Here is a 12,306-nt window from a genome sequence, read left to right as displayed (position 1 = left end):
CTACTTAAGACAAACGGTATGTTGTCCTTAGCCTTTTGATTCAGAATATTGTCACCCATGTAAAGTTACCAAGACAACCTGGCTGAGGTTTCAATCTTTTCTATGTCCCAGCCTGGAGAAAAATCAGTTTTAGGTCTTTGTGAGGCAGCACATCGAACATATATTGTGACCTGAGAACCAGTGAAGGTAAATAGGCCCTGATCCCATGGATGCACTGGGACTTGAAGAAAGCATTAGCATGCCCACTATTACAAGCCAGGCTCCTCAGTCTGCACACAGAACCTGTGATCATTACAAAACCCGGAAGTTTAGGTGCAAGGAGGACTGCTCCTCGCTGAGGCTGCTGTATGGTACAGTGAGGCATCTAGTACCTTCTTGGCTTTTTTCATGGATAATTCAGGGCTATTTTAGGGTGGTATAGTATCTTTAAGCACCTCTGCCTCCATGAGTTCCATGATCAGTATAAGGACATCCTTTCAGCCAACTCCACCTTCACAACCTAGCGTCATACACTGCTTTACTGATATATCATGGCTGTGCTGAGAAAGCCTGCTGGGCTCCCGGTTATCTACTTGTCCCAGCACCACTGTTCTATCGTGGCACTTCGCCATTGGGAACATCCCTTATAATCAAGAGAAAAATTGTACATACTTAACCCAATTCTTCCCACAATACACTCACCCATACCAGTTACAACACCCGGCATGTGTACTGGCCAGAAAGGACACACCTATAAACTCAGATAAGCTCATTCTTCGGTCTGAGAATTATTTCCAAATCCAGTAAGTGCAAACCTTGACCATGACATCAGGGGCTTCTACACAGCATAGTTCCCAGTGTTCAAAATTGCCAGAATGATCTGGCAACCAAGGTACAGTCAATTCCCCAACACACTTTAACCAGTGCATAAAGCTGCCAATCGCTCTTACAGACGGAGAGCCCTTGAACTCTACCCTGGACCTCTTTTTGTTGAAAGAAGTAAGGTATGGGTAGAAAGGTGATGTTGAAAGCACTGGATAAACATCCTACTGAATAGCATCAGTCTCAGCAAGGTTTTCTAGTTGACCTTCCACCTGTCGTTAGCAAGGATGTCATGGCCGGACTGACTTTGAACGTGGGGTCAGTCATTAGATGACCAGGTAATCTCCACTCCCTGTCCTCCAGCATGACTGGCGGGGCACCATCATCTGTTAGCCAAGGGCCCAAACACATATAGTCAGTCTCACTGGGCATTTGTACAAATCTATCCCTAATATGACTTCTTTCCTACTTTTTACTTATATACCTCAGTACATTTCTGCATGACTGACTGCCCCTTTTCACAAGACAACTTATCAGTGAGATCTGCTACTGCCCCCCAAGTCCTGTCCCATACTTAGCTAGTCAACCTGTGGGATCTCATCTGTATTTTTCCAAGAGGGCACTGTGACCTTATCAGCCTCCAGGAAAAGAGAGTTTAAAATCCCATGGAGTCGGACTTCCCTGGCGGTCCAGTGGTTAAGACTCCACACTGCCAACACGGGGGGCACGAGTTCAATCCCTGGTCGGGGAACTAAGATCCCACATACTGCACGGCACAGCCAAAATATAAAAAATAATAATAATAATAAAATAAAAATAAAATCCCATAGAGTCAATCTGTGAAAAGCAAGTGGGAAAGCCCCAGGTATTCTTGCCTCTTCATGATTATAAGACAAACAGGCCACTACTGCAGCAGTTTTGTAGGAGCAACAAGTGTTCTCTCAGAAACACAGAATTCTTTAGTTTGTGAAAGACAACAGTGGTTCTTTGCATGCAAGATTCAGTGTGTGAGCCCATTTACATATTTCAAGTACTGTAGTTGACAGACAGGCCCTGACTTTTATTGGGGATCGTAAGACTCCCTTGCTGGTGGGTATGCAAGGCAATAGAAAATGACACCTTTAACTCACCAATCAACATCATTATACAGTGAAAACTTTGGATATCAGACAAATTTTTCTGATACCATATGAACATTCAAAATTCAAACATGTAACACATTTCAATACCAATGACATATTGTTACATAGTATAGACAACGAACTGACTCACAGGCCTCTCAATGACAAAATCACTTTTAAGTTTTTATCTTTTTACTGCAAGCTCTCTCAGATGCATTCAACCTGTTTCTCAGAAACAGAAACCACAGGTGTTTTACACGGACACCACAACACCAGCTTCCGGGAAACCATCTAACTCTCCTTGGCTGGGAGCCCAGGAAATAAGGGGTAAGGGGGGCAGGAAGTGCAACTGGCACTAGTAAGCACAGGTTTGGACACACGTTTGGCCATTCTGTGGGCCTCAACAAACATACTTTTATCAATAACTAGACACCAAACAGACAGGTAATGCCAATCCTACCTAACCCTCCAAACTTTTTTCAACAGGTAGCAGACACTATCTAATCCTAGAGAACCTACCTTACCCTAAACTGGCCCACACACCTCGAAAGAGGATGGACAGAGGGAGAACCCTTATGTCCCCCTCCTCACTGACCATGGAGATAAGGGTGCACTACCAGATCCCAGGGAGCTATACCTCTCATAACCTGGCCTGCACTGCTCTACCAGATCTGGGGAGCCTTGATTTCTCCTAACCTCCTCTCGCTGTACACCCAGATTAGAGAGTCTTATCTCATCCACTAACCCAGCCATAGGATCCTAAGGACCACAGATCCTAGATGCATCATCTCTCCTAACATGGAACAGGCAATCCGTTAGTGGGGAGACCCTATCCTCCTCTCACCCACTGACAGGTGAGAGTATGTGCTACCAGATGCAGTGGAATCTATCTTAGGCAGCAACCTGTCCAGGGTGGCCTCTTGCCTAGGAAAAGGGCATCATAACTTTTCTCAGCCACACATCAGTGCCAAGTCTGGCATCTCATGCACAGAGACATGCAAGGCCAAGGCCAAGGCTCAAATTATTGTCCCACCAAAAATACAAAAGGTCACTTTTACATTTTGACATTTTAATACTTACAAAGACATCAAAAAAAAAAAAGAAATGAGGCAAAACTGTCAGCTCCCCATGACCCTTGTCCTCCACACCAAGCTGATGACAGGGCAACAAAAGGGAGCAAATGACCTCGACGCAAGTTGTAGGATATCCCATCATGGAGGAGGCACCGCTAGACTGCAGCTAAGTGGTTTTCAATTCTGCAGCTCTGCACTCAAGCGTTAGAAGGGCAGAAATGCCCATGTCTCGACAGACCCTGAGTGAGTGAGAAAACTGCCTCGTGGAGATGCGGTTGCAATGGCTGACCCAAAGGCAAGAGCTTCCGAAACCTTCACTTCTGCTCCCTGGAGCTAGAACAACACAGAGCCTCGTGTCTGGCTCATGTAGAAAAAGTAGCTGGGGCTGGAGCGGCCCCTGCCCAGAAAGACAGAAGGAGGCTGACATGGGACAGAACTGCACTTCCACCAGCTGCAGCAGAAAGGAAGGTTCTCCAAGGTCGACACGTGGACCCTGAGGAAGCGAAACTGGTGGGCATTTTCTCCACTCTCACGAAGGAGGAATGAAGATTACTTCCCCCCGCCTCGAGCAAATGACAAACAGCTTCAGAAAGCTTGACGTAGGTCCCCTGGAGTTAGAGGAACAGTGGGACTAGAGTGTGACTCATGCAAACGAAGTTGAGAACCTGGGGCAGAAACTGCCCAAATCAGAAGGTATAATATAAAGGCTGGCACAGAACACAGTGGCTTTTTTACCACCTGCACAAGAAAGGACTGTGTTTTCCATGGTCGACATGTGAACCCTGCTAAAATGAGTGGACTAAGTTTGTCTTAAAACAGAAGCACCAAGACCAGTGCCTAAAGAGAAAGAAAACCTCAACAGAAGAGAGAGCCACAAAAGCCTATATATTTAGGGGAAGTCTAATGCCCAGACAGAAGCTGCACCCATGGACCCTTCAGGTAAATGGAGACAGATACTAGTATGCGTATCTCACAGGAAGAGAAGCTAGAGATGCAGCTGCCCTGTAGAAGGACTGTCTTCCAAGGTGGACATGTGGACCCTGAGAAAGGGACAGTGGTGGGCATTTTCTCCACTGTCATGAGAATAAAGATAGCTTCCCTCTGACCTTAATCAAGTGAAAAGGAGCTTAGAAACACTTGACTCATGTCTTCTGCAGTTAGCAAGACACAAGAACTAATGTCTGATTCATGCAAATGAAGCCAAGTATCTACAGCTGAAAATGTCCAGCCAAAAGATGCAATAAGAGGAATGGCATAAAAGTATACTGCACTTAATGCCACATGCAGAAGAAAAGTCTGTATTTACCATGGTTGACAACAGAACCTGGGGAAAGTGAGTGTACTCAGGTTGTTTTAAAAGGAAAGCACCAAGATGGAGCACCTAAAGAGGAAGATGACCGCAACAAAAGTGTGGGTCACAAGAGAACAGGGTCTGACAGGGAGTTTACTGGCCAATCAGAGGAAAGGCACTGGATGTGACAGGAGTCTGCAGGTGAGTCCCTTTAGGAAGCTCAAAATGTACCCATGAGAGTGTGAGCTCAGAATTTCCTCTGTATCACAAAGCCCCAAAGCCTCATTACAACTTTGCCAACCATAGGTATATGTTACTCTCACACAAGCACCTCTCTTCCTGGGGATCACATCTGGAGTGGTGGGGCAGATGGATAGATACATCCATCCTATATAAACATATATACAAATCACTGGCAGGATGGCAAAACTCATGACACAGACAGTTGCATATGTGGGGGGTCTCCGTGCACCCTCCATGACGACTCCTACAAGGATGGGATAAAGAGACAATGGCTTACCTCACTTTACCTGAGCACAACTTCCCAGTATTCTCCTGTGCCCCCTCTTTTCTCTCCTTCTCTGCCGTGTTCCCCTTTTTCATTACTTTTCCCCACTTCTCTCCTATTCTCACTCATTATGCCAAGAGATATACCTAAGAATGCAGCACTTCTCTGGCTCAGGTCAGAGCCTCAATCCTACAAGGAGCCTTTCATAAGGGTACCTGAAAGAGTCCTAATAAAACCAGTTTCACATTTTCATTTTCTATATGTATGTTCTCCTAAAGTATATCTACCTAAAAAGAATCCTGGCCCTCAATCACATCCACCTTCCCCCCTTTTCATAATCAACTTCTTATATTTACAAACTGTAAATCACTTAGAAAAAAAAGTATTTGTAAATCTTTGTGAGCTTGTGTTACACAACAGTTTCTTAAGTATGACACCAGCAGCACAAGCAACCAAAGAAAAAGTAGTTTAATTGGAAATCACCAAAATTAAACAAATTTTGTGTCAAGGGACAGTATCAAGAAAGAGAAAAGACAATCTATAAAATGGGAAAAAATATTTGCACATCATATATTTGAAAAGAATTTAGTATTCAGAATATACAAAGAACTCAAAACTACAGTCAAAAGACAAACAACCCAGGACTTCCCTGGTGGTCCAGTGGTTAAGACTCCACGCTTCCACTGCAGGGGGCGTGGGTTCAATCCTTGATTGGGGAACCAAGATCGCACATGCCACGCAGTGTAGCCAAAAAAAAAAAAAAGACAAACAACCTAATTAAAACTTATGCAAGCATATGAATAAACATTTCTCCCAAGAGATTATACAAATGGCCAAAATGTGCATGGATATCAATGCTCATTAAGGAAATGCAAGTCAAAACCACAATGAGATACCACTCCACATCCACTAGGATGGCTATAATCAAAAACACAGACAATAACAAGTGTTAGCAAGGATTTGGAAAAACTGGAATTCTCTTCCATTGCTGGCCTGCAGTGATGCAACCGTGGTGGGAAACACTTCGGCAGGTCCTTAAAAATTCAAACACAGAGTTCCCATAAGACCCAAGAATTCTAGTCCTTGGTATATACCCAAGAGAACTGAAAACATATGTTCACACAAAAATTTACCCTCAAATGTTCACAGTACCATAATTCATAATAGCCAAAAAGTAGAAACAACCTAAATGTCCATCAGTTGATCAATCCATAAACAAAATGGTTATACAGTGGAATATTATTCATCCATGAAAAGGAATGAAGGATTGATACATGCTGCAACATGCATGAACCTTGAAAACATGATGCTACATGAAAGAAGCCATTCACAAAGTAACAGATATTATATGATTCCATGTATATGAAATGTCCACTATAGGCAAATCCATAAAGTCATAAAGTAGATTAGTGCTTTTCAGGTGAAGGGAGAATGGGGAACTGAAAGTGACTGATAAGAGGTACTGGGTATCATTTCTGAAGTGATGGAAATGCTCTGGAATGAGCTAGTGGCAATGTTTGCACAACACTGCACATATACTAAAAACCAATGAACTATAGTTGTTAATAATACTGTATTGCATACTGGATTGTACACTTTAAAATGTTGAAATCTTACGTATTGAATTATATCTCAATAAAAACTGTAAAATAAAATAACAATAAACATTATGAAACTCACAGGTTGTGTGGGTCTCAAATTCAGGAAGGGCTGTCCCAGGGCATCCCATGAGACTGCGGCCAAGATGTCACCAGGGCTGCAGTCATCAGAAGTGACTGGAGCTGGAAGATCCGCTTCCAAGGTGGTGCAGTCCCAGGCTGGCAAGGTGGTGCTGGTAGCTCATGGAAGGCCTCAGTCGCTTGCCACGTGGGCCTCTCCAGAGGCTGCCTGAGTGTCCTCATGACTCTGTGGATGACTTCTCCTAGAATGAGAGAGGGACAAATGTTGCTACCTCAAGCAAATGACAAAAAGTTTCAGAAAGCTTGTGTCTCCTGTAGGTTGAGTATCACAGGAACTAGCGTCTGACTCACTCAAGTGAACTCTAGAGGCTGGGGCTGGAACTGACCCTGGCAGAAGGGACAATAAAATGGCAGCCTGAGATTAAACTGAACTGCCCACAAATGCAGAAAAATTTGTGTTTCCAGGGAACACATGTGGACCCCACAAAAGACAGTGGTCTGAAACTGTCATAAAAGGAAAAGCAGCCAGGTGGGCCACCCAGGGGAGCAGAAGGATCCCAACACAGGGGTGGGTCACAAAAGCCTAGGAACTGAGGGAGAGTCTAAGTGGCTATTCAGAGGAAAGACAAGGGATGTGGCAGAGCCTGCACTCAGGTCCATCATGGAACCTGTGAATGTTCCCATGACAGTGTCAGACAGGGATTTCCTTCATACCACAGAGCCCCAGGCCAGGCTGCAACTTTGTCAACCATGTGAGGGTGCACCCTTCCCCCACAAGCCTCACATTCTCTGGACCCCATTCTAGATCAGAAACAGTATGTGGTCAAATCTACATTTAGACATTTATGTCACCATGGACTAATGTCTGTGAGTGCCATTGGAATTTTAGCTCAATAATAGTAGGACATGTCTGTTTTGTTACTGCTGCACCCCAATGACAGTGTCTGGCACACAGCAGGTGCTCAAAAAGTATTCCTGATCCGTACCTCACACCATAGACAAAAATTAACTCAAAAAGCCTCAAATACCTAAATGTAAAAGCTATAACTATAAAACTCGTAGAAAGAAACGTATTATATCTTTATGACCTTCGATTAGGCAATAGCTTCTTAAATATGACACCAAAGCACAAGCAAGCAAAAAATATAAATTAGACTTCATCAAAATTAAAAACCTTCATCAAAATTAAAAGGACACTATCAAGTAAGTAAGAAAAAAACCCCAGAGAATGGGAGAAAGTATTTGTAAATCATATATCTGATAAGGGTTTAGTATCCTAAATATATAAAGAACTCTTACAACTCAACAACAGAAAGAAAAACAACCCAATTATAAAATGGACAAAAGAGTTAAATAAGCAGTTCTCCAAAGATGATATACATGAAAAGATGCTGAACATCATTAGTCATTTGGTAAATGCTAATTAAAATGATATCACTTCACATCCTTCCCATGACTATGACCAAAAAAACAGACAATAACAAGTGTTGAAGAAGATGTGGAGAAACTGGACCCCTCACACACTGCTGGTGTAAATGTAAAATAGGATAGCTGCTGTGGAAAACACTTGGGCAGGTCCTCAAAAAGTTAAACATAGAGTTATCATATAGCCCAGCAATTCCAGTCTTAGATAGATACCCAAGAGAATTGAAAACATAAGTCCACATAAAAACTTGTAAATGAATGTTCACAGCATCATTATTCATATTAGTCTAAAAGTATAAACAACCTGAATTTCCATCAATTTATGAATGGGCAAACAAAATTGGTATATCCATACAATGGAATATTATTCAGCCATAAAAAGGAATAGAGTACCAGTACATGCTAAAACATGGATGAACCTTGAAACCATTAAACTTAAGTGAAAGAACCCAGATACAAAAGGACAAATATTGTATCATTCTACTTATATGAGGTATCTATAGTAGTCACATTCACCTGTGGCTAATAACCTGCCTGCCAATTCAGGGGACACAGGTCCGAGCCCTGGTCTAGGAAGATCCCACATGCTGCGGAGCAACTAAGCCCGTGCGCCACAACTACTGAGCCTGTGCTCTAGAGCCCACAAGCCACAACTACTGAGCTCGTGTGCCACAACTACTGAAGCCCACGCACCTAGAGCCTGTGCTCCACAATGAGAGAAGCCACCGCAATGAGAAGGACGCACACCACAACCAAGAGTAGCGCCCACTCGCCACAACTAGAGAAAGCCCGCACGCAGCAATGAAGACCCAATGCAGCCAAAAAACAAAAAGACAGTATGGTACTGGCACAAAAACAGAAATATATATCCATGGTACAGGACAGAATGCCCAGAGATAAACCCACGCACATATGGTCACCTAATTTATGACAAAGGAGGCAAGAATATACAATGGAGAAAAGACAGCCTCTTCAATAAGTGGTGCTGGGAAAAATGGACAGCTACATGTAAAAGAATGAAATTAGAACACTCACTAACACTATACACAAAAATAAACTGAAAATGGATTAAAGACCCAAATGTAAGGCCAGACACTATAAAACTCTTAGAGGAAAACATAGGCAGAACACTCCATGACATAAATCACAGCAAGATCCTTTCTGACCCACCTCCTAGAGAAAGGGAAATAAAAACAAGAATAAACAAATGGGACCTAATGAAACTTCAAAGCTTTTGCACAGCAAAGGAAACCATAAACAAGATCAAAAGACAACCCTCAGAATGGGAGACAATATTTGCAAATGACACAGCAGTCAAAGGATTAATCTCCAAAATATACAGGCAGCTCATGCAGCTCAATATCAGAAAAACAAACAATCCAGTTAAAAAATGGGTGGAAGACCTAAATAGACATTTCACCAAGGAAGACATACAGGTGGCCAAGAGGCACATGAAAACCTGCTCAACATCACTAATTATTAGAGAAATGCAAATCAAAACTACAAAGAGGTATCACCTCACGCCAGTCAGAATGGCCATCATCAAAAAGCCTACAAACAATAAATGCTGGAAAGGGTGTGGTGAAAAGGGAACACTCTTGCACTGTTGGTGGGATACAACCACTATGGAAAACGGTACGGAGGTTCCTTAAAAAACTAATAATAGAACTACCATATGACCCAGCAATCCCACTACTGGGCACATACCCTGAGAAAACCATAATTCAAAAGCAGTCATGTACCACAATGTTCATTGCAGCACTGTTTACAATAGCCAGGACATGGAAGCAACCTAAATGTCCATCGACAGATGAATGGATAAGGAAGATGTGACACATATATACAATGGAATATCAGCCATAAAAAGAAACAAAATTGAGTTATTTGTAGTGAGGTGGATGGACCTAGAGTCTGTCATACAGAGTGAAGTAAGTCAGAAAGAGAAAAACAAATACCATATGCTAACACATATATATGGAATCTAAATTTAAAAAATGGTTCTGAAGAACCTAGGGGCAGGATAGGAATAAAGATGCAGACGTAGAGAATGGACTTGAGGATATGGGAAGGGGGAAGGGTAAGCTGGGACAAGTTGAGAGAGTGGCATGGGCATATATACACTACCAAATGTAAAATATATAGCTAGTGGGAAGCAGCCATATGGAACAGGGAGAGCAGCTCAGTGCTTTGTTACCACCTAAAGGGGTAGGATAAGGAGTGTGGGAGGGAGACGCAAGAGGGAGGAGATATGGGGATATCTGTATATGTATAGCTGATTCACTTTGTTATACAGCAGAAACTAACACAGTACTGTAAAGCAATTATACTCCAATAAAGATGTTTTAAAAAAATTGTTATTTTTAGTGAGGTGGATGGACCTAGAGAGTCTGTCATACAGAGTGAAGTCAGCAAGAGAAAAACAAATACCGTATGCTAACACATATATATGGAATCTAAAAAAGAAAAAAAAGTACTGATGAACCTAGTTGCACGGCAGCAATAAAGATGTAGACATAGAGAATGGACTTGAGGACACGGGGTGGGAGGGGGAAGCTGGGGTGAAGTGAGAGTAGCATCGATATATAGGCACTACCGAATGTAAAATAGCTACTGGGAAGCAGCCGCACAGCACAGGGAGATCGGCTCAATGCTTTGCAATGACCTAGAGGGGTGGGATAGGGAGGGTGGGAGGGAGGCTCAAGAGGGAGGGGATATGGGGACATATGTATGCATATGGCTGATTCACTTTGGTGTACAACAGAAACTAACACAGTATTGTGAAGCAATTATACTCCAATAAAGATCCATTTAAAAAATTTTTTAAATTAAAAAAAAATTTTAATTAAATAAATACGTGCTACAGTACCACATGGTGTGGAACCGTGGCTACAGGGCCCACTATAGGACTTGAGTATTCCTGAATTTTGGCATTTGGGGGCGGGTCCTGGAACCAACCCCCCACAGATACTGAGGGACGATTGTATTTGTTTTGAAATTTTGCAGGTTAACTTTTTTTTTTTTTTTTTTCACGGTACGCGGGCCTCTCACTGCTGCGGCCTCTCCCGCTGCGGAGCACAGGCTCCGGACGCGCAGGCTCAGGGGCCATGGCTCACGGGCACAGCCGCTCCACGGCATGTGGGATCTTCCCGGACCGGGGCACTAACCCGTGTCCCCTGCATCGGCAGGCGGACTCTCAACCACTGCGCCACCAGGGAAGCCCCAGGTTAACTCCTAATTTGACGTGCATTTAAAGAGATGCTTTCAGACTTCTCTGGCGGTCCAGTGGTTAAGACTCTGCACTCCCAGTGCAAGGGGCACGAGTTCGTTCCCTGGTCGGGGAAATAAGATCCCGCATGCCGCAGCCAAAAAAAATAAATAAATGAAAATAAATAAAGAGATTTAAAAAATGGTTAAAATAGTAAGTATGAAGTTATGTATATTTTATCACAAGAAAAAAAAGGAATGAAGTACCAATACATGCTACAAGAGAGATGAACCCTGAAAACATTATACTTAAGTAAAAGAAGCCAGACATGAAAGGACATATGTTATATGATTCTATTTATATGAAATGTCCAAAATAGGCAAATCTATACGACAAAAAATAGATTAGTCATAGCCAGGGGCTGGGGGAAAGGAGGAATTAACCGCTAACAGAAATGAGGTTTCTTTTTTGGGGTGATGGAAATGTTCTGGAATTAGATAGTGGTAAGCACAAAGCACAACACTGTGACAATACTAACAACCACTGAATTTATTATATATTTTTAAATGATAAATTACATGTTTTGTGAATTTTATCTCAAAAAAACTTTTTGGACAATAAGTCTTCCAGCAGAACGAGTAATGTAAATAAAGACAGATACTATCTTTTTTCTGACCTTGAGTCAGAAGTCACAAAGCATTCCTCCCGTCATATGCATTAGAAGTGAGTCCCTAAGTCTGGCCCACACTCCAAGTTAGCTTTCACACTTATATCATGAAACTCATATCATTTCAGTCTCACAACATGGGGAAGGTATTAATGACTCCCATCTGCAGATGAAACTAAGGCTCAGAGAAGTTAAATTAACTTCCCCAGGCCATAAGGCCAATAGGTGGCAGAGCTCAGATTGGAACCTAGAAACAGCTCAGTCCACAACGTACTCTTAACCTCTATCAGCGGTGGTTCTTAACCAGACACATCATTTGTGAAACCACAGACGCTTGAGACCGCCTCCACCTGCCCCGCAAACATCACTTAAATCATCATTTCTGGGGCTCGGTCCATACACTCGAATGTTTTTAAGCTCCTCACGTGTTTCTATATACACAGAACCACCTCCCTGTGTCTGATGGTTTTGTGTTATTAATATGGGCAGCTGACTCCAGCTGGATGGTGAGTGTCTTGGGGGAAGGGCCCGGCCCC

At 42.8% G+C, this 12,306-nt stretch overlaps 1 protein-coding gene across 1 annotated transcript in view; it reads right to left on the bottom strand.

Annotated features, from left to right (window-relative positions):
• Positions 1 to 12,306, bottom strand: part of LOC111167506 (uncharacterized) — a 247,214-nt gene that overhangs the window by 232,226 nt on the left and 2,682 nt on the right. The window contains exon 3 of the mRNA XM_089904681.1: positions 6,475 to 6,715. Within this exon, the coding sequence (XP_089760807.1) occupies positions 6,495 to 6,715 (221 nt within the window). The 3' untranslated portion in view covers positions 6,475 to 6,494. The remainder of the gene's footprint in view (positions 1 to 6,474; positions 6,716 to 12,306) is intronic.

This window comes from Delphinapterus leucas, chromosome X, assembly GCF_059928025.1.
Source record: "Delphinapterus leucas isolate spDelLeu-1000000601 "Yukka" chromosome X, BTC_Dleu_Yukka2, whole genome shotgun sequence".
Lineage (NCBI taxonomy): Eukaryota > Metazoa > Chordata > Mammalia > Artiodactyla > Monodontidae > Delphinapterus > Delphinapterus leucas.
This window is presented reverse-complemented; position numbering and strand designations above follow the sequence as displayed.